Below are 19,145 nucleotides of genomic sequence, written 5' to 3'. Positions count from 1 at the left end.
ACTATGATGCCAGGGAAAAGTCCATTTGTATTCCCAAGAGGGGGAAGGGTAGTTAGGGCAGTGCCTTTAACAGAAGGAAATTTCTGGGGTGTTCCAGAGCTCCACAGCAAAGATATGGAAAACTGTCACATCCCTGCAGATAAAAATCACCACGAAACTGAATAGGATGCCAGGAAGTAATCAGATCAACCTCTGGGCTAGCTCCCCCCACTGTCTCCACTATCCCTTTGCTGGCATAATTGACTTTCCCAAGTAAATGGCTCTACTCTTTAGAAGGGGTCACTCTCAGCACAGAAAACCAGTCTCTCAAGTGATACCTTAACTAGAGCCTTTATCTAACACATCCTGTCAGCTATTCACGTGCTGCTTCCACTGAGAAAACACATACAGCTTCCCTCTACCTTGGGACTCCCAAAGGCTCTCAGACATGAGAGTGGTCATGTGATCACTGGGCTGGAGCTGTACTTTCTGCCCCACAGGGTCCAAGGTATGCCAGCCTTTAGAAGGCACCTTGGTGCACCAAGGCATTATACATTCTGGGGCCATCACCTGATCCTCCTACAGTCACTTTGTGCAAAATTGAAACAGTGTGTGGTACTTGCATGTTTCATTCTATACAAAATTCCCCTCCCTCCCGTACCCCTGTTTTAAACATTTATATAAATTCTTATTTTAAACAGTAAGTTAGAAATCTTATTTACATTAATTTCTTTGTTCTCCCAAAAGAACATCTAAAATCACATTCCCACCCTTTAATAGGATATAAATGTTCACCTAAATTGGTTTGTATTATTGATTTGAGAGAGAAAGGGAGAAGAACGAACCACCAGCTAAACTGTGTTCCCATCTTCTACAAAAAAATGTGACACGGATCAGAAGCCAGTTTGCCAAGGTCGTGCAGAGCCCTCAATCAGTAGATCCCAATTATAAGTCAGGGTTTGGGCCAATTCTCCTTTTCTCCAAATTGATGCACTCCATCCTTTGAGGTATGATTTATTTTTGTTTTTCTCTTCTCAGTCGTGTACCAGGTGGAGCCCCAGGGGCATCACAAAGCCCACGAGGCTGTCCAAGTTTTGGGGCTCCTCTGGCACTGGCATCAATGGCCAGTAAGGGAGGCCTGCAGACGCTGCAGGCCCTGTTCAGGGTCACAGTCCCCGGCTTCTGGAAGGTGTCACAGTGCATCCTCTTCACTGCAGCCTCCGCCAATCATGAAACGGAACTCCTGGAGGTTTGAGACGCCGTGGAAGTGAACAAAAGCGCCAGCAACCACAAAGATGTGAAACAGCTGATGAGAGTGAAACTGGAGGGAAGGGGGGAGGAGAGAGAAACCCATTCATTATTAAAGTCTGCTAAAGAGTCTTCAGGTTTGTTTGTGCTGAGAAGGGCAGGGAATGGAGGTGACAGAGCTCAAATTCAAGGTGTCCACAGATCTTGGAACATCCATTAGGGCATATCACATTCTGCTGAACTCAAGGCCAGCTGTGTCCAAAGAAATCAAGGTGCTACCGCTAAATTCTAACTATGAAGATGTGTACACGTATCACTGGAGTATCTGGTAAACTTGGGCAAGTGGCATACACATACTCTTGCCAACAGACTACGAAGGCCCAAAAATCCCTCCATGCCCAGCAATGGGCTACAGTTAGACATGGGGAGGTTTTCCTCTTTGCTGAAGGAGGTTTTTATCATGGCCTCAATAAAGCACCAGGGCTATGGCCAATTTAAATGTTGCTCTCTGTCAGAAAAACTAAAGGGATTTCCAGGATTAGGTAGAAGGTTAAAACATATGTCTCCTCAGCTCTAAGACTCTGGAATCACATGAACAACATACCTTATCAAAAGACTAGCAAAGCCGGGCCTTTTCCTTCCTTCTCAAATCAAAAACTGGTCTACAAGCACATGACGTTTTTTTCTGATTTAATCTGTTCTGTTGAATGCTAGTTCATTTCTTTTCTTTTTTTTTTTTTTTAATTTTATTTATTTATTTGACAGAGAGAGACACAGCGAGAGAGAGAACACAAGCAGGGGGAGTGGGAGAGGGAGAAGCAGGCTTCCCGCGGAGCAGGGAGCCCGATGCGGGGCTCGATCCCAGGACCCTGGGATCATGACCTGAGCCGAAGGCAGACGCTTAACGACTGAGCCACCCAGGCACCCCTGCTAGTTCATTTCTTAAAAGGGATCTATCAATTGCTCAGTGAACCAAACATCATTTCAAAAATTATACTATTCTCTCATTATCATCTCAAAATGAAAAAGTACAGTTGCAAAACAGTATTCATCAAGAGAAAGATAATGATTTTAGAGGTGTAAACTAGAAGGAGCCACAAGTCACATCCCAGGAAATGCTTCCTAGGAAATCAGAGGGGATTCATTCTCCCACAAAAGGGGGGGGCGGGGCAGAGAGGAGAATAACTCCATAATCAATGTCCAAAATGATGATGAGGCAATCTCCAAAAGATAAATTAACTAATTTGAATCTGAAAAGATTGCCTAAATTAGCATTACCTTCATTTTATGAAGGGCTAAATTAAACTTTGAAGACTAGATGATCAACTTAGTTTACAATAATCAGCAACAGGTCAAGGAACAGAATTCCAAAGGTCAGACTTCGTGTCAAACACATTGGAATTTTTCAATTCCGTACCTATTGAAAATGTTTCAGGCCATCTTCAATTACAAAATTTTCCATCTATTGGTCCCTTACATTTCTTTCCCCTTCTCTTTCCCTCTCTCTTAACCACAATCTAGTTAGCTCTCCCTCCTCTCTTGCTACCAAAAACACATGTATACACACTCAAACTCTCATTACAAATCAAACAACTAAAATACAGGTCTCTCAATTTTGAGTCTAAATTTTTTCAATTATTTCATTTCCCGGGCTGCCAGTAACATACTAACAGATACGTATGTATACATACTAACTGCCCCTGGTCATACTCACCCAGATATCACACTTGCCAGGAAAAAAGCGTTCAGGGATGCGGGCAGCATAGAGGGCGGCGCCTGTGATATAGAGGCTGGCCATCAGTATCAGCCAGCCAATCTGTCCTATGGTGGCGGCCTTCAGGAATCCCTCCGAGATGACATAGTGCAAGGTAGGAATGATTCCACTCAGGCCAAGGCCCAAAAATACTCCTGGCAATCACAAGAATAGAATAAAGTAAAAATGCAGAAGAGAAGTAAGGAAGAAGTCAGTATTACGACACAGCACTCGTAATCCTATAAACTGAATATTTCAAGTATGAGGCTTCTTGTTGGAAAGGAAAAAGGAGGTTCTTCAAACTCTGGGACACTGCCACAGCAGACAGTGCAGCTATGGTCTAAAAGAGATCCATTTACGAATGCAAGGAGCCTCCTGCTGAGAGAGGCTCAGCTTAACAAGTCAGCAGTCCTCAAAGGGCTTAGAAATGTGTTGCTAAGTGTTTCAGGAATAGACAGCTCAAGGAGTTTGTTTAAAACAAACTTTCCTAAATGCTGCCACTTCAGAGACACAGACTGCAATATAGAGCAATTTCACCTATTTTATCTCCCCTCTTTGAAGCAAAAGGGATCCCTGGGGTTGGAGTGAAGTGGAAGGGCAGGGGGAGGCAACTGGGGGGGTAGGGGAGAGGTCACGACTGCTCCTGAAAGCTCCCAGTCCCAAAAGTACCAATCTGGTACAGAAATCTATCAGAATCACTCCACCACAGCCCTACTGCCTTCAAAATCATCCACAGCAGTGTTTTTCAAACTTCTGAATAGGACCTAGGTGAATGTGGATTAGCATTTTTTCTTTTTTAGTGAACTACAATGAAATAAAAATCAAACTCGCAAATGGAGTGTTAAGTAGTAGTTTGTAGAAGTTGAGTCATATATGTGTGTGAATTTATGAGCATATACACAAATCTGTGTCAGTCGAAATACCACAGAACACCTCACACCCAGGAGCCAATAACTGCTTCCACATTTTGACACAGAGTTAGAAATGACCTTTAAGTCTCAAAATACAAGACAAGGAGCCTATTACTTGCTTTGGACATTACCAAGTAAGTTGCTGGTATGCAACAATACATGCATGTACATATACATGATGAATAATGGGAACCTACAAGAGAAGAGGAAAATGACAATGCTCATCTCACAAAAGAAGGGAATCAAGCAGGCCAAAATAAAAACCTTTTCCTACTTCTACTCCTCACTGAAGAAAAACCGTCATGATCCTGTTTTATTTGTTCTTTTTCTCTACATGCTAAACAGAGGCTCTAGCAGTCTTGCCTACCATTCTGGAAGTCAAAAGCTCAGGAGCCTGGTTCTTCTGATATGTATCACAGCAGAACGAATGTTCAGCTGTACTCTATCTCCCACGCTGAAGCAGGCTTAGCCCCACAGTTAAGTACCGCTGGAAGTCACCCCTGACCACTGCTTCTCTGCTCAGATAATCACTTAAAAAGGGAAGTGGGGCGGTGGGGCGCCTGGGTGGCTCAGTCAGTTAAGCAACTGCCTTCGGCTCAGGTCATGATCCAGGGTCCTGGGATCGAGCCCCCCATCGGGCTCCCTGCTCAGTGGGAAGCCTGCTTCTCCCTCTCCCACTTCCCCTGCTTGTGTTCCCTCTCTCGCTGTGTCTCTCTGTCAAATAAATAAATAAGATCTTTTAAAAAAAAAAGGGAAGTGGGGAGACTGTTGCGAACAGTGGTCATTAACAAGAAGTTAAATTCTAACTTCTAACCTTCCATAGGAAACTGCAGATGAACCATGGCTTGGATTTTAATAGGAAATGGTTTTTGGGGGTTTTTTTGTTTTGTTTTAAAGGTTTTAAAGGTTTACTACTACTTGTTCATTCTCAGTAGGCTCCAGGTTTGATACCAAGGATAGAACACTGAAGAACATGGCCCTGGCTACAAGGAGTCCCAGTCCAGTGGGAAACAAAAACATGTCTCCATGAACTCCCCACTCCTAGAGGAAGGCTCAACCAGAGGCTTTTGGCTTTCCAAACAATCTCCATCGATACAAGCCTCATTCTAAATATAAAAAGCCTCTTTTTCCCTATATTAGAAGAGATGTATGGTGCTTACTTTAGTAGAATACAATCATATGAAGTTTTATTTACCTAAGCAGTAAACATTTTCGAATAAAAATACAAAACAAAAAAATGACGCCAACAAAAGAACCAATCACTAAAAAAAAGTACACTCCAAGCTGAGAATGAGAAAGAGTAATCATTGTTCTTTTGTGGGTTTTTTGTTTGTTTTTTACAAAAGTTACAGAGCCACAGCCTTATGGACAGTACATCGTCATAAACTCAAGTGAATTACAAAATATACACATTGACTCATAAAGCTCCCCATGCCCCTCAGCTCTATACGCTTTAAGACAACTAATGAACACTACACTACATTAAAAGGCCCTGAAGAACAGGAACTATGACTTATTTATCTTTGCATCACAAGTACATAGCACAGGACTTGGCAGGTAGACCTTTAATAAATGACTGGTAAATAAATGAATGTCCAATGTAAAACCCCCACATCTCTTACCTGCTCTTACTCCTCGATACTGAGGGGTAGCAAACATGTCCCACTGGGAAACTATAATGGCCGCAATGCCCAGCACACAGATGACAATTAAGTAGATAAAGCAAGGTTGTGGATTACAGTAGAAAGAATAATAAAGCCATGGAACAAAACTTCCCATAATCAGAAGAGCAATGCCAGAATAATCCAGTCTAAAATACGAAAAAAAAAAAATTCATGTGATGTTAAAAAGTACGACCCACTACAGGTTCCAATTACTCCCCTACGACATGAGCTAGCACTAACAGACAAGAGGCAAACAGGGATGCTTGCTTTAATTAAAAAAAAACAAAAACAAAAGAACTTTTTTTAAGTTCCCATCAGATACTATCAAGAATTCTGCCAATTCTGCTGGATGTTCTTCCTTAACCACTGACTCTAATATTTGATTACAATGTAGACTTTCTGATACTTACTTAGAGAACAGCCGGGAGACCCCTTCTGAGTGGCAGTAGACCGTGTGGAAGAGCCATGAAAAAGAAAGGCAGAGAATGGCCCCCAAGAAAAATAATCCAAAGACCACCTTCTCTTGAAGAGGGGCCACAAAGGAGATGTTTGGGCGAAACATATAAAAGATCCCCAGGCACAGGAAGAATACACAACCTACAAAAAGAGTACAGAAAGAGAAAAGACGATCCTTGTCAAGGTAACAGTGTTGTGTGTTGATGAGGTTCTCAGTAGTTCACAATCACAATGTATCTGAATCAAAAGCTCCATGAGAAAGATTTTCCAAATAACTAAAGCTTATCCAAAATTTTGGTCTACTTCAAACACTGCTGGTACCATGTACTCCTCAGCTTCAAAAACCGAGTGTATAGGAAATAGTACTTTATTTATCTAAGAGCATAATCCAAAAAGAAACCAGACAATGTTGCTACTCCTTAGAAGGCTAAATTAGTCCACTTCTACCTCTAGATCTAGTATAGAATTTCATTTAGAAAGTTTTTGGCACATATGTTGGAGCCTAGCTTTCAAAGATCCATTTTGGTGTTTGCTTTTGCAATGAATTCTAATACCTCCAAACCCTGTCAAGAAATACAGCTTTTGGGCGCCTGGGTGGCTCAGTTGGTTGGGCGACTGCCTTCGGCTCAGGTCATGATCCTGGAGTCCCTGGATCGAGTCCCGCATCGGGCTCCCTGCTTGGCAGGGGGTCTGCTTCTCCCTCTGACCCTCCCCCCTCTCATGTGCTCTCTCTCATTCTCTCTCTCTCAAATAAATAAATAAAATCTTAAAAAAAGAAAAAGAAATACAGCTTTCCTCCACCAATAGCCGTCAAGGAACATTATGCTTCTCTGGTCCTCACCAGGTGGCCCAACAGATTCAAGAGTTAAGGACAATAAAATGCCTATTCATGCTATTTCATAATCAGTTTTTAAACTGCTCTTCTTCACAGTAAAATACATATTCTTGCTGCTTAGGAAAAGGTCACTTAACACAAGGAAGGCACAGAAATTAAGAAGTTAAACATGTGCTAAGTAACTGTTCTATTTAAAAAAACTTTTACCCTTGAGTAGAAGTCAGCAATGAACTGGTTTTGCTGCTCTATTCCACTCTCACTACACTAGCAGGTAGAAAGGAATTTGGGGACACAACAGAAATCAAATGTGTGATACAAAATGCAAGTTAAATGGGGGTAAACCAAAAAAGATTTCGTATATTCACAGGGTTGTGCAACCATCACTATTATTTAATTTCAGAATATTTTCATCACCCCAAAAAGAAACCCATACTTACTACATTCATCTCCCACTCCCTACTATCCCCCCAGCCCTAGACTACCACTAATCTACTTTCTGTCTCTATGGATTTTCACATTCTGGACATTTCGTGTATATGGACTACATAATATGTGGCCTTTTGTGTCTGGCTTATTCCACTTAGCATAATGTTTCAAGGCTCACCCATGTTGCAACACATCAGTACTTCATCTCTTTTTATGGCCAAATAATATTTCATTTGTATGGATATGCCACATTTTATTTACCCATTCACCAGCTGAAAGATGTTTGGGTTGTTTCTACTTTTTAACTATTATAAATAATGTTGCTAAAAACATCTGTATACACGGTTTTGTGTGAACATGTTTTCAATTCTCTTGAGTACGTAACTAAGGAGCAGAACTACTGATAACTCTGTTTAACTTTTCGAGGAACTGTCAAAACTGTTTTCCATAAAGGCTGTGCCATTTTACATTCCTACCAGCAAAGTATGAGAGTTGCAATTTTTCTACATCCTTGCCAAAACTTATTATTTTCCATTTTCTTGATTATAGCCATTCTAGGAAGCGTAAAGTGGTATCTCATTACATTTTTCAAAGTATTTGAATTGCAATTTCCAAAATGACTAATGATGCTGAGCATTCCTTTTTTTCCCCCTTTTTTAAAACTGAAATAGAGTTGACACTTGAGCATTTCTTCATGTGTTTATTGGTCATCTGTAGACCTTTGGAGAAATGTCTATTCAGATGCTTTACTCATTTTTTAAACTGGGTCATCATTTTATTGTTTAGTTGTAGAAGTTCTTTACTAGAGCCTCATCAGATAGATGATTTGCAAACATTTTCTCCCATTCTGTGGGTTATCTTTCCACTTTCTTGATAATGTCCTTTGACATACGAAAGTTTTTAATTTTGAGAAAGTCCAATTTATCTATTTTTTTTTTGGTTGTTTATACCAAACTTAGGTGTCAATTATCACGTAATCTAAGGTCACAAAGATTTACATCTATGTTTTTACCTAATAATTTTATGGTTTTAGTTATGTTTATTTAGGTCTTTGATCCATTTTGAGTTAATTTTGTAATGAGGTAGGGATCCAACCTGATTCTTTTACATGTACTTACTCAGTTTTCCCCCAATACTCTTTGCTGAAAAGACTATTCTTCCCCCACTATATTCTTCCTTTAATATGCAATTATGATGGAAAAAAATATTAGGGATCACATTCTACTTCAAGCAAAACTAAAATTTAGTTGTGAATATTCTAAGTAATGATTTTGAAAAATCAGTATTTCTCTTAAATAAGCACCTTCCTCAAAGTGTTCATTAAGACATTATACCACATTTTATATACATTTCCCTTGGCCTGGTTCAAGAATACAGTCTGAAAATCTAATAGATAAAATTATGACTTAGGTAAATAAAATCAAAGTGCAAACTAGGATAACCACAGAATAAACCAGTAGGAAACTTCATCATTAGAAATCCAGAAAACAAAATGGCAAATCCCAAATACATTTTTTTGTTTTATCCTTATCCTCAAAATACACAGGGGAAAAAAAAAGAATAAAGTGAATCACTAATCCCCTGCACCACTGATATTACATACCTAAAAGATGTGTCCAGATGTTACCCGTCTCTGTGTGTATTCTGAAAATGCTCTTAAAACAGGCCCGGAAAGAAGGCATTGGGGGCCGATGTCCATGTAAAAGGAAATCGTTATCCTTGAGCCAGTCTGGTAGTACATCATGAGGGATTACTCGCCACCGACCTTCCCATACCTGGAAGAAGAATATCAAGTATCTTTGTGGTTTTGTCAATGTAGCAACACTGGTTGCCCTAAAAGAATGGTTTTAAGCTTCGTTTCAGTCTGGCTAAAGGTCGGGTCCACCTACCTAAGAGTTACTGACTAATTCACCCTCCTCATGCTGGAGAGATGGCAAAGAAACTCAAACTTAAGGGCCCTTCAAAAGTCCCATCACCACCACCCCCTACTCCCTTTTCTTCACTGTCCCTCCCCCACAGACTCTAACAGAAAAGGGACCAGGAATTTGGTACCTGTCCTTAAAAACCTGTCATCCTCTGCACTCTGCTTCTTTTAATGTCTCTCAGCCCGGAGAGGTCACATCATAAGGATCACTTAATCCCCAACTAACTTGTTTCTCCTAATCAGAAAGATAGAAGGAAAAATGCCAGGTATATCGTCTACCTATAGACTTCAGGTTGAGACAATGACCCCACTCCTACCCCTCAGGGTTCTTGTGACAAACAACGTGGCTAGGCTATTTCTACTGTGCAATGCAAAATGACTGCCAGCTACTGAACCTATTTATTTTGCTTCACATCTTCCTGTTCTCTGCTCTCCTTAATCCTTCTTATTGAAATACACTTGTAAAAGAACTGATTCTCTGTGTAACTCCAAAGGAAGCAAGAAGTAACATTTTAAGAGAAGTGGCCCTCTTAACGCTACTAAAATTCACTCTCTCTAGCCTCCCCACTTCCTCTCTCGCCTTCTAACTCAAAACCTGAGGCCTGGAGTTATGATAATCTGGCCATTCCATGCTTGTTTGTAACACACACAAAAAATACAATAATGCCAAAAGACTAATCTAGATATTTAATGTCTACTGGTAATAGTATTACCACTTGTAAAAGTAGCTGTTTGAGATCTTCCAAAGGACCTTCTAGAGAGAAAGAATACTCTAGGAAACTGAATTTCTTTTCTCTAATTTGGACTGGAAAAAAAGATAGCTACTGTTAACATTAACTTTACAAGATGCTACTCTGTTTTACTTTGGGAGAATTTTATTCTCTAAGAGGGAGAGGAAAAGAGAAATCAATCCTTATATCCTCAAGGCAGTTCACAATCTGCAAACAGCTCTGCTGTGACCATATGAAAAGTGCTATTGTGTTACCCCACACAGCCAAGATGCTCCCTTTTTGCAGTCAGAAAGAATATGTTTTTCTTACTAGTTATATTTGCATATAACGTCAGAATGATTTTTCTCCATTGTTTCTAAACATTCTAGCAGTCTAAAATGAGCCAAGGAGCTATACTTTCATAATTATAGTGAAGTCAGTGTCATATTCAACAGACACTGCACCCTCAATCCTCAACCTGGAGTCAATCCAAATGCCAACCCAAACAGGCATCCTCTTTTACCCGCCCCCCCAGGGGAAAAAAGAACAGGATCACAGCTTGGCCAAATACTATTTATTTATAAGCTTAACAAAGGCACTGTATAAATCAAACATCTGAGCAATGGTCCACTGGATTTGTATTAGATCATTAATGCACAAAACACTTCTTTTTAATTGAAGGCTGGAAAAAAAGAGAGCATGATCAAATTGGACACTCTATAAAGACTAAATGATTTTATTTCCCCATTCCTATAATAAAAGCTTTTCCAAAAGGGAGTGTATACCAGCAAGGCCACAGGACACTTCATTTTAAATTGTTTACTTGCTTGCAATCCAAGAAAAAAACTGTGTGTGTCACTAGACCCAGCTAGTTGTCAAGTACACTCAGTCGCATGACCGCAGCAGAGCAAGCGTGGAGAACGCTGTGTCACAAAAAGCCTCTCTAGTCCACTCTCACTGACACACTGCTAGAGGATGATATGGGAATGGTAATAATTTTTGTGCTCCACTCATTCTTCTTAATAAATCACAGTTTGGAGCAAACAAATGCCCTAGTTATTCTCCCATTAGCTGTTACATTAGAAGTTTTATTTGCTTTATTCTTTATTCTTAGTTCAGAAAAGGAGAATAAAAAGGCAGTCAAGTTAGCTACAGTACCCCACTGATCTATATATATTACAAATCCCTAATGGCCCAGACACTAAATATTCAACATCCCTGTGTGTTAATTCTCCTGAGAGAGCAATCACTAGAAAAAATCTATTGTTTTGCTTGGCTTTTTCTTCACCAATTTTCAAACACTGAAAATTTTCTGGGCTCTAAGTAGACCCATAAATATTCGTTCCCCTCCCCCACCACTTTCCACCCATCCTTTTTCTCTTAGAAGAGATGTCTATGCTCAGATTATAATGTTTTCTCATCCTCTGGTCCAAAGTACGGTATTCTATAGTCAACTGGCCCCCAATTATTTCTACCACCACTGTGAATGTAGGAAAACCCAACTTAGTTTTCAGGATGTAAGATCACACACATAAAAAGTCTTGGTTCCATGAAACCTATTTAAAAAAAAAAAAAAGCTAAGAGTCACAAAAATTTCTCTCTCTCTAAGTAATCAAGAGCTCTCCAGAAATGTTTAACAAATAAATTTATTTACACATACTAACACAGACAGACTGACTTATGATTTTGGATAATTCCTGCCAGGGTCCCTATTGATCAGATTATCAAGTAGTTATAAATTTACCAGTGTCCCTGACTCTTTTCTCTAAGAAAGCAACCCCAATTCCAGTTACCATTTTAGAAGAAGGAAAAAAAAATCCCCACAATTGGTCCTAAAGAATCAGATAATGCATAAGAAAAACCTTAGAGACAGAAAACATGCCAGCTAAACTAGAAATACTAGATGTGCATGAAAACTGGGAAATTTATATCTAAAGAGTAGTTTGATTACCCACAGAATCCTTAGAAAGATTAGCACATTTGCCATCACAGTCACATAGCAGAAGAGATTCAAAAGACTTGGGAGATGGCATTTTAGTATCTCTAGGCATCAACCACTCCCAACCTTCATTCTGTTTTATCTAAACTGTCAACAAAACATCTACTGTGTTAACTTATATCAGGAAACACTTGTTTCCCAGATGGATATTCCAGTTTTATCACAACTTTCTCATGGCTACTTCAGGTAAACAAATGTATTTTGTCTTAAACAGGGTTAAAGTCATGAGATTGTTTCTGTCTGCATTTTGCCACGGACTATGTCCAAAGTAAACCAAAGGCTAAGGTACTGCAAATCTCCTTAAAGGTTCCTGTTTGAGAAGGGTTAAATATATAGCACAGAAATGATAAGAAACTGCTATCTTACCTTACAAACAAATTCTTCCATTCTTTCCATAGCATGATGGGCTTGTAAAAGAGGGGACATGCCCATAAACCCCTCATCTTCCTGAGAAGCTTCATCATTGCACTCATATTCCTCAGAGATCTGTAAGGCAATCATAGAAACAGTCAGGGACAGAGACCAGGAGCCAAATGAAACAATCAATACACTGACCTTAAAAAATTATAATGAAATAATTCTCTCAAGGTCAAAGCAAGGCCTCAAACAAGTAACAATATAGGAAGTACTGTCAGTTTATTATAGAATTATGAGTATTAAAAATGAACAATATGTTACTCAATTCTTTCTGGCAGACAAATGAAATACGAGAGCATTCCCATGTTTGTTTCAGTAGCAAATTCCTGGGGTAGCTTGAATGGTTCGTTTTTTGTTTTAAGATTATATTCACAGATCACAAATTATTATTGTATATACACAGTCGAGAAATTGCTGAGGGGAAAATCTCTAAGAACCCCACCTGGTACATATAAAATAAATAACTGTAATACAATATGGTAAGTACTCTAGGGTAAAAAGAGGGAGAAAAAAAAAACAACAACAAGAGAAAAAAAGTGTTTATTCAATTCTTAAGATATGCCAACCATAAATGAAAGGGCTTTATACAGGCCATCTAACTTAATCCTGACAGTCACCTACTATTAGGTAAGTATGCTTACCCCCATTTAACATATAAAGAACATCAGGCAAAGAGGTTAAAATAAGTTGCCCAAGGTTAAAAAAAAAAAAAAAAAAAGTAAAAAAACTCCCACATGCACGATCTTTCCACATTCTTGATGAAATGAAGAAAAGACAATCCGGATAGACCTTAAGGTCTAAAATTCACTTAAGGTCTAAAAATCACTAAAATTAAGATTTGTTTCCAGATGAAGCTTCACACTAGTAGAGACAGAATGATACTGTGAGAAGGGCAATGGAACAGAAGTCAGGAGACCTAAGTAGTTAAGTGTGGTTTTACCACTAGTATTGACCGAACCGTATATAGGTCTCTCAACCTGAGCCTCAATTTTCTCATTTCTATCTAAAAGAAGGAGTTTAAAACTAAACAATCTCTACAGTCTTCCCTATTCTCTAAAATTTTGAGATTCTGCCACTCAGTGAAGATGACAGCACAAGAGAACTGGAATTCCGTATCTACTAAGAGTCTGCTAGATAAACAGTACTGGCTAACATGACTGCATGAAGAAATGAATGACCTTCTACCTCCAGTCAGACAACTGGTAAGGATGAACATGTAGGCATAGTAAGTAATCTACCACAACACTTGAATTTGAACATGTTTAAAAAGAAATCCTAAGGTTTCATTTTCCTATTCTTTACCTTTCAAGATAACTAGGGGCTTAGTATTAAGCAGCACTTGAAACATGTTACATATTCAATCTCAACTGTTAAAAAATCATGTTCTCCAAGAAATTTACCTTGACTCTATTCTTACTTATAAAACACCCTCTGTAAAAATAAAATAAGACGAAACCAGAGAGGGAGACAAACCATAAGAGACTCTCAATCATAGGAAACAAACTGAGGGTTGCTGGAGGGGAGGGGGGTGGAGAGATGGGGTAACTGGGTGATGGACATTAAGGAGGGCATGTGATGTAATGAGCACTGGGTATTATATACGACTGATTAATCACAGGTCTGTACCTCTGAAACCAATAATACATTATATGCTAATTAATTGAATTTAAATTTTTAAAATGTTAAAAAAAAAACACACACCCTCCGTTCTTTACTTCCCTGAAACTTCCCTGTCCTTCAGTGTCCAGTTGCTCAAGCTTTCTTTCATGATTGCTACCTTCCCCTCCCCCACCAAGCATTTTTAGATTGCTTCTTCCATCCCCAGGAAATTTCATTAACACAATATACTGTGTTATCTATTTATGTACTGTGGCCCTATGGAGGGCTACAAACCACTGTAATATTTTTAGAGTTTTTCAATCCTCTCTCAATCAAGAAGCAATTTTCACCAGAGAATGTATATGTCCTACCTAACGCACAGCAACTGCCTCCTCTTCTGAACTTTTCTAGCAATTGAAGTCTGTAGCCCTCATTTGACAACGAATATAATATCTGATTTACAGCTCTTATTTTATTGACTTATACTGTTTTATTTCATGTTTGACATAATTTTACTTTTTTAGTGTATCGTTTCCTAAGTGAGATTTTAAGTGTCTATGTGGTCTTCTTCCCCATGGCCCCCAGAACAGCTCTGTGTAATATGTTATATACTTCACTACAGCTCAATTAATTAATGCTTTAAAATTTTTTCAACAAAAAATTTAAAGGTGTCTAATTAAACATAAAATAGACAATAGCTTAAAAGGATCAGCAGACTGAATTTAAAATATAAATTTATCTATGAAATGTAAAATAGCAGGGCGCCTGGGTGGCTCAGTTGGTTGGGCAACTGCCTTCAGCTCAGGTCATGATCCCAAGTCCTGGGATTGAGTCCCGCACCGAGTTCCCAGCTCAGCGGGGAGCCTGCTTCTCCCTCTGACCCTCTCCCCTCTCATGCTGTTTCTCTCTCTCTCTCTCTCTCTCTCTCTCAAATAAATAAATAAAATCTTTAAAAAATTAAAAAAATTTAAAATAGCTTAAATATTTATGCATGTTCAACATGTATTCGATCTTCACAAAGAGTAACAGAAACGAGGATTCAGTCTTGATTTCCTTACAAATAAATTATGCCAGCAGTTTCTAATAAAACTACATATAAATGAGCATATAAAGTAGGACTAGTTAGATATTTCCTATACCAATGTAAGTAAAATTCAATTAAGTTGCAGAACTGGTCTGAAATATCAATGGGATTACTTACGGTCAGTAGTTCTGAGTATCAGGCTAATAATACATTTGCATCCATAGAAGACTACTGATAGGAAAAGGTAAACCAGATTCCCTGGCAAAAGAAAGGGCATTTCACACACTTAATCTTAAATTGGAAACTTAGATAAGAAAAATGAGGATACGGTGCTTCTCTCCATGGGTACTCACACTTTCTACAGAAAAGAGAGATGAATGGTTCAACTTCCCAATCATAAGGAGGTAAGAAGAACAAGGACACTGCTGTTGGGAGCTAATATGCGTTTATCGAAAGAAAACAAGTACATTCAGAATGTAGGATGTATGGTCTGAGTCAAACACCAACTAGTTGCCAAAAACTTTGTTTATTCATTTAGTCAAACATTTTTTAGGAAAAAGTGGCTTGCCATAATGGATTAAGAGTGAGTCTGAAGTCAAAATAAATGGTGACTAGTGACAAATTCTGTCATCTTTGACAAGATTACATTTAACCTAAGCATCAGTTTCCTTATCTGTGAAATGATTTTAACAATACCATACCTATAATGCAGATCTGTTTTAGGGATAAAAGATAATAAAAAGAAACTATCATAGGGCCCAGGACTTAGAAGGCAATAAATGATGGTCTTTATTATTATAATGATGGGCTAGGTACTGAGAACATTAAAGTTAGTATCACAACCTAGGGGAGAAGATATGCATGTAAGTAAATACAGCAATGAGCTACTGAACTGTATGAAAAAGGTCTGATACAAATAGAAAAGAGAAAACAGCTAACTTTGGCACTGTTGGGAAGTTTCCTAGAAAGGTAACATCAACCAAGACCTGAAAAATGTGTAAGAGGTTCATGAATCAAGCATGACAGGGGAAAGACAACAGGTAAAGGCAACGGCATGTATCCAAAAACATAGGGGAAAGAAAAAGCATGACACAAAGAATATATAGTTTAGTACGGCTGCTTCAGCAACAAGTAAATGTGATGTGAGACTAGAAAAGGTTAAGTACAGGGCCGCCCAGGTGGCTCAGTCAGTTAAGCATCTGCCTTCAGTTCAGGTCATGATCCCAGGGTCCTGAAATCGAGCCCCACATTGAGCTCCCTACTCTGTGGGGAGCCTGCTTCTCCCTCTCCCCCTGCTTGTGCTCACTCGCTCTCTCTATCTCTGTCAAATAAATAAATAAAATCTTTAAGAAAAAAAGGTTAAGCACAGAAACAATCCAAATGCCCATCAACAAATACATACATAAAATGTGGCATACACATACACAGAATATTACACTCAGTCATAAAAAGGAATGAAGTTCTAGTATGTACTATCACATGGATAAACACTGAATTATGCCACACACAAAAGGGCAAATATTGTTCAATTCCATTTATAAGAAAAATCTGGAATAGGCAATTCACAGAGACTAGAGAAGTAGAGAGTGGGTACCAGGGGCTGGACTGGAAGAAGGGAATGGTAAGTTCTAATTCAATAGGCACAGATTTTCTGTATGGGATGTTGAAAAATTTTGAAAATAGTGGTGATGGCTGTACAACACTGTGAATGTAATTAGTGCCACTAAGTTGTACACTGAAAACTGGCTAGAATGGCAAATTTTATACTATGTATTTTACCATGATAAAAAAAATTTTAAAGGACACAGGTGTCCACAGCAGCATTGTTCATAATAGTCAAAAACCAGAAACAATCCAACTATCAATAAGAAAATGGATAAACAAGTGTGATATATTCATGTAACAGATACAACAGATTACTACTCAGTAATTAAAAAGAACAACTAACATACAAAAGAGTATGGGTAAGTAGCAAAAACATGCCAATCATAAAGAGAATATATATTTTATGATTCCATTTATATTAAGTTCAGCAACAAGCAAACAATCTATTGTGGTAGAAGTCAGAATAATGGTTCTCTCTGGGAATAAAGGAAAGGTGGGGAGAGGTTACCGATTTGAAAAAGGCATGAGAGAAGTTTCTGAAATGATGAAAATAATCTGAATCTTGATCTGTGGTGATAATATATAGGTAGTGTCATGATGCTATATATTTAAGATTTGGGTATTTTACTGTGTTTAAATTATCCCTCAATAAAACGTTGTTTGTGTAAATCATCCCTCAATAAAATGCTTTCAAAAACAAAAACAGGAGGGGCGCCTGGGTAGCTCAGTTGGTTAAGCGACTGCCTTCGGTTCAGGTCATGATCCTGGAGTCCCGGGATCGAGTCCCACATCAGGCTCCCTGCTCGGCGGGGAGTCTGCTTCTCCCTCTGACCCTCCCCACCTCATGCTCTCTCTCTCATTCTCTCTCTCTCTCAAATAAATAAATAAAATCTTTAAAAAAAAAAAAAAAAAAACAGGAGAGAGAACTAGAGGTGCTAAAGGTTTTTCATACTAAGGGGTTTTAGGTTTTATCATGCAGGCAAAGCTGAGCATTTAAATGATGAGGTTGGGCCAAGCTGAACACAATTAACATTTGTGTTTACAAACTTACTTTGGCAACAGAGAGAAGGCGGCACTGAAGAAGGGAGACAGAAAGGAAAGAAAGAAATTAAGAAAACACAAAGTCTAAAGCAGTTGTTCTCAACTAGGGGCAATTTTGCTCCCCCACCTAGGGGACATCTGGCAATATCTATAGTCATCTTTACTTGTCACAAGTTGGGGGAAATGATACAGGCAACTAGTAGGTAGGGGGCAGGATGCTGTTACACACCCTACAATGCAAAAGACAGTTCTCCAAAACAAAGAACTATCTAGTTAAAATGTCAAGAGTCGTTGAGAAACTCTGATCTAAAGAAAATGATGAGAGAGGATCTATACACCTACTACAGTATTATGTGTTCACATAAGAAAAAAAAATATTTTATAAGATACTTCACACTTCTTACTAAGAAGTGGTTACTAGTGCCATGGCTAAATGGTAACCATTCATTCAGAAAATTTAGAAAGTACTCATTGAGCAGCTACCATTTGACAGATGAGGAACTTGAGGCTAAATGATTTGCTCAGGGTCACACACCTAGAAAATACCAGTCAGAAGTTCAACTCAGGTCCATGTAAGTTCCAAAGTTCATGCTATATTCTTTCCACTCACATTGTTTTCTAATTATAAAAGTGCCTGACTTTGTGGATAACAGACATTTGACCAAAAGGCCACAACACATACAGCAGACCTTGCTTTCTAGTAGTGCAGGATAGTAAAAATGACTGTGCAAGCCAAAATCATGTAAAGCAATCTTAATAACCAATGAGGAAAATGGCTATTTCATGACCTTTAAAAATTGTTAAAATATTAAAAACTCTATCAGTTATAAATGTATAAGGAAATTTTTAAAATAGTAAAACTAGTATTTAGTATGCTATATTTTAAAACAGAAACATTGAGAATTAAGTATCTATTTATTTGTAAGAAACTTACCAAGAGTAATTTGAACAGTGTTTTTTGTGTGTGTTTTTTTAAATAGACTCCACACCCAATGTGGGGCTTGAACTCATGACCCTAAGATCAAGAGTCACCTGCTTTACCAACGGAGCCAGCCAGGTGCCCCAGTGCTTGCCTTCTTGTATAATTTATGATACAAAGTGAGCATCTTTTCTCAGCCTAGGGAAATTGTCCATACTCTAAGTTTGGATCAGCTTTCAATATTTTTTTTTTTTAAAGATTTTATTTATTTATTTGAGACAGAGAGAATGAGAGAGAGAGAGAGCACATGAGAGGGGGGAGGGTCAGAGGCAGAAGCAGACTCCCCGCCGAGCAGGGAGCCCGATGCGGGACTCGATCCCGGGACTCCAGGATCATGACCTGAGCCGAAGGCAGTCACTTAACCAACTGAGCCACCCAGGCGCCCAGCTTTCAATATTTTATTCTTTGTGCTGTCACCTCATGAGGTATCTTTAAGATTTCCTTTAACTTGACTTTTTTCCCCTGCATCACCTCTCTGGACATCTTCATCCTTTTTGTCACAAACGCTTTACTCCTTTATGTTGACCAGTTTGCCTTCACTATGTTCCTCTGGCTGCACATCTAGAATCTCTTGA

At 38.7% G+C, this 19,145-nt stretch overlaps 1 protein-coding gene across 1 annotated transcript in view; it reads right to left on the bottom strand.

The window, feature by feature from the left end:
- Positions 1-964: 964 nt before the first annotated feature.
- The window catches only part of ADIPOR2 (adiponectin receptor 2), a 96,342-nt gene continuing 78,161 nt past the window's right edge, over positions 965-19,145 (bottom strand). Inside the window, exons 3-8 of the mRNA XM_035028531.1 lie at positions 12,272-12,391; positions 8,876-9,047; positions 5,966-6,152; positions 5,514-5,701; positions 2,942-3,135; positions 965-1,300 (exon numbers count right to left, since the gene is read on the bottom strand). Coding sequence (XP_034884422.1) covers positions 1,172-1,300; positions 2,942-3,135; positions 5,514-5,701; positions 5,966-6,152; positions 8,876-9,047; positions 12,272-12,391 — 990 coding nt within the window. The 3' untranslated portion in view covers positions 965-1,171. The remainder of the gene's footprint in view (positions 1,301-2,941; positions 3,136-5,513; positions 5,702-5,965; positions 6,153-8,875; positions 9,048-12,271; positions 12,392-19,145) is intronic.

This window comes from Mirounga leonina, unplaced genomic scaffold (genome assembly GCF_011800145.1).
Source record: "Mirounga leonina isolate KUSES-001 unplaced genomic scaffold, KU_Mleo_1.0 Mir_201, whole genome shotgun sequence".
Taxonomy (NCBI): Eukaryota; Metazoa; Chordata; class Mammalia; order Carnivora; family Phocidae; genus Mirounga; species Mirounga leonina.
This window is presented reverse-complemented; position numbering and strand designations above follow the sequence as displayed.